Source organism: Chenopodium album, chromosome 1, assembly GCF_948465745.1.
Source record: "Chenopodium album chromosome 1, dcCheAlbu1.1, whole genome shotgun sequence".
NCBI lineage: Eukaryota > Viridiplantae > Streptophyta > Magnoliopsida > Caryophyllales > Amaranthaceae > Chenopodium > Chenopodium album.
Genome location: NC_137834.1, coordinates 2,012,245 through 2,016,247, shown reverse-complemented (window position 1 = coordinate 2,016,247; position 4,003 = coordinate 2,012,245). Strand labels below are relative to the sequence as shown.

Below are 4,003 nucleotides of genomic sequence, written 5' to 3'. Positions count from 1 at the left end.
GAACTAGTGTTTATTAAAAAAAAATAATAATAAATAAAAGACTCTTAGCACACCTAGATCATACCTATATATATGTGAGATTTAATAATTCATCACACGCATCTTGGATCAGAAAATACATGTTTTTAATTCAAGTTTACAAGATTAGACTTCAACTAGTGGCAAATAACATATTACTTCAATTATTATTATTATTATATACTAGTTGCAAATAGTATTATTTACGTATCATTAATTTATTCCATACATACTGCCAAAAAAAATAAAAAAATAAAAAAAAAATTATTCCATACAAAATATCATTGATTAACGAGTCTGTCAATAAATCCGACTATTTCCTCTGACCTATATTAAAAAATGACATGAATCTTTTGTATATAAGAGGCCCTCACAAAGTCAACATAAAACGGTCATGGATTCCTTTTCAGAACAGCTATACTATATTAATATAATTTTTCTTCTGATCATGTTCTAATCCAATTTCTTCATCTGTCATTAATGTTAATTAATAAGACTGATTGAATCTATTTTTTATACTAATTATAATTATCTCGTTGGTTAACCACTCTTATTCCACGATCTAGCTAGCTTCCTTGAGTTGAATTATATATATAAATAATTTTATCCTATATATAGTCCACATGTGCTAGCTTAGCTTAGCTAAGGTAATTATCATTCATTTGTTGGGAACTACTCTAATCCATCTTATTTTAATTTATATATCTTTTTAATTTGTTATGGGTAGTCGACAAAAGGTTGATTTACTATATGATATGTTATATATATCATTTTGGTTGGTCTAACATTATATTAATATACTAATTGGCCTCTTATTACTATATATATTTATACATTAGGTTGTCCTAATTCACAATTGTGTGTATTGTAGTTTATTTTCTCATACCTACTTGTAAGAGATCGAAAATGGAGGCCGAGCTTAGTGGTTCTTCCATCTGTAATAATGATCAAGTAAGTCTTACTTTGTAATTTTTCATAAGATTATCCGTTGTCTCTCTTAAGCACCATATCTGGATTATCTAATAAATGGAGAGATTCCTTAATTATATATGTATATGTAAATATTATGTCATGCTTTGATGTTACTATGTGTTTTATATGAATTTTACGTATGATTTTTATCTAAGTATATACCTTGTTATATATGTAGGAAGAGCTTTTGAAATCAGCCAAAGCAAAGATGGGAGAAGTAAAGGAGGAAAATGAAAGGCTAAAGAGGCTATTAACGAAAATTGTGAAGGAATATCAATCTCTAGAGAAGCAAATTTCGTCGATGGATCAATCTAAACAATCAATAGAAACGAAGTCATCAAGCAACAATAACAACAATGAAGATGATGATCAAAACCAAGAGCCTGAGATGGTTTCTCTAACTCTTGGTAGTTGGAGCTCTAATAAGAAACATAGTCATGATAACAACAATAAGAAACAAGAAAGTGATGATTCTTTGAATAAAAGAAGAAAGGTAGAAGCCGGAGGGTTAGAGCTAGGTCTAGATTATCGTAAGATTCAGCATAAGTCTACGGCTAGTGCTACTGATTCGATCAAGTATTCGAGCTTGGAGAACTCGAACAAAGAGTCTAAGGAAGATGAAAACGTCGATACATGGGCTTCTAGCCATCAAGTTGATCTTAAGGCAAAAGAGAACACAACTTCTAATAAAGAAGTGGATGATCAAGAGAGCTTGCATCAACCACAAGTGAAGAAAACTAGGGTTTGCATTAGATCAAGATGTGACTCTCCCACGGTTAGTACAACAATTTAAATTCACTAGACTTAAATTTCGATGACCACCTAAAAATTCACTTTATATACGAAAAAATGATTTATTTTCCATTAGATACTTCTTCAAACCTTTTCTTTTGCAATATGAAATTATTGAAAAAAGATATGTTATAATTGAGAACGAACACGTATGTAGGAATTGAATTGAATTGAAGTAAAGTTTATTATGAACTTCTAAGACTTTAACCAAAATACGAAGAAAGTCATCCCTTAAACGTGTTTGTTTTATGACAAATAGATTCATGACGGATGCCACTGGAGGAAGTATGGGCAGAAAATCGCGAAAGGAAATCCTTGTCCTCGAGCATACTATCGATGCACAGTTTCTCCGAATTGTCCAGTTAGAAAACAGGTAATTACTCTTATTTCAACCATAGCTTGATCAACAAAGTCCATGATCCACTTTATCAGGCGTCAATGAAGCCTTTGACCTTCCCCCCATACCTCCAAGAAAAATAAAGTTTTATTTAATTACAACTTGTTATATATATATATATATATATATATAATTGAATTTTATTATTACAAGCTGAATAATTAACAACTTGGATGTGGTCTTAAGGTATTTTAAATAATGCATGCTAACTTATACTTTATAATACTTCTCAATTCTAACTCAACATGAATTTTTTTATACGTTTGGTTGATCCAATATGAATGAATACTATTTAATCATTAATAAAATTTTATTGTTTAGATTTCCATTTATCTATTGGTCAAACTTTTTGAAGGAGTAAATTACATTTTATAAACATCATATGACTTGATAATTATATTTGTTTTATTGAGGAGATTGGCTTTGAAATAATTGTGAGCTAGTCTAAAATGAAGAGCTTTAGATAATATGCTACCTCGCCCTTTATTTAAGTAGTCTAGAATTAATTGTCACCCTATCTCAATCTTTCAGAAAAACATTTGTAGAGTATGTGATACTTTATACGTAGTAATAGTTAGTCATTTGTCACTTAATTTTTATAGTAGCATATTGAAAAATTTATACTTTAGGGTAACGGTAATAACATATTAGTTTAGTTAGTTTATTTGGAGAAATTTAAATTAAAGGAGCAAAAATTATAAATTAAGCAAAGAAAAACACTTATAGAAATAATAAACCTATAACAATTTTTTTTTTTTTTTTTGAAATATTATGGTGATTGATTTTTCAATTTCTTTTGTAGGTACAAAGATGTCCACATGACATGTCAATCTTGATCACAACCTATGAAGGAACTCACAACCACCCACTCCCTCTCTCCGCCACGGCCATGGCTTCGGCCACCTCGGCTGCCGCCTCCATGATAAAGTCAAACTCCTTAACCTCTCAAACTCCAACCCTCACAAACCCTAGCCTAACCACTTCATCTCTAGGACTACATTCCACAAACTTCATGACCACTTTTCACAATAATCCTTCCTTAATCTCGGCCTCATGTCACAACTCACACCCTACGGTTACCTTAGACCTCACGGTCCCGAACTCTGGCTTCTCCTCCTTTGATTGGTTATCCTCATCCTCATCCTCATTATATTCTTCTTCTAACTCAGCTAGAAACTCTAGCTTCCTTAACTTTTCGTCGTCGCCAGCTTCATCATCATCACTCCCTTCATTAGACTTTACTACTTCTTTACCAACTAGTACTACTTGGGCTAATGGCTATTTGTTACCCTACACTAATAATAATAATAACAATAATAATATAAGAAATAATAATATTTTCCAAAACCCTAGTAATAATAATGCTCAACAGTCTTTGAATGAGACAATAGCTGCCGTAGCTACTAAGGCAATTGCATCAAACCCTAATTTCCAGTCAGTTTTGGCAGCAGCAATCTCATCTTATGTTGGAAATAAGGCTAACAATGACCAGAAAACGGCGTCGTTCCCTTTGAGTGGATCGGAAAGTGGCCGGAGCTTGGCATTGTTCCCTACTTCATTGCCCTTTTCGACGTCGAAAAGCAATGCTTCAGTAGGTGCAGATGCAAGGGATCATATTGGGTGAAGGTTGGAATTGAGTTCCATAGTTATATATATGCTTAATTGGTGTGCATTTTGGCATTTAGTTTTTCCCCTTTATTTATTTTTTGTGTAGATTTTTTTTTTTTCTTTTTTGGGGTGATCCAAAACTTCCAAGTACATAAACATACTTCCTTTTGTACAATTATGTTTAACTAATTAGATGAAATCTTTACTATTTTGACA

At 31.7% G+C, this 4,003-nt stretch overlaps 1 protein-coding gene across 1 annotated transcript; it reads left to right on the top strand.

The window, feature by feature from the left end:
* Positions 1-924: 924 nt before the first annotated feature.
* On the top strand, positions 925-4,003 carry LOC145563990 (WRKY transcription factor 72A-like). Its single transcript, XM_081624365.1, has 4 exons — positions 925-969; positions 1,169-1,765; positions 2,042-2,155; positions 2,982-4,003. Exons 1-4 carry the CDS (start codon positions 925-927, stop codon positions 3,801-3,803), a joined length of 1,578 nt encoding a protein of 525 aa, XP_081480491.1. The 3' UTR covers positions 3,804-4,003.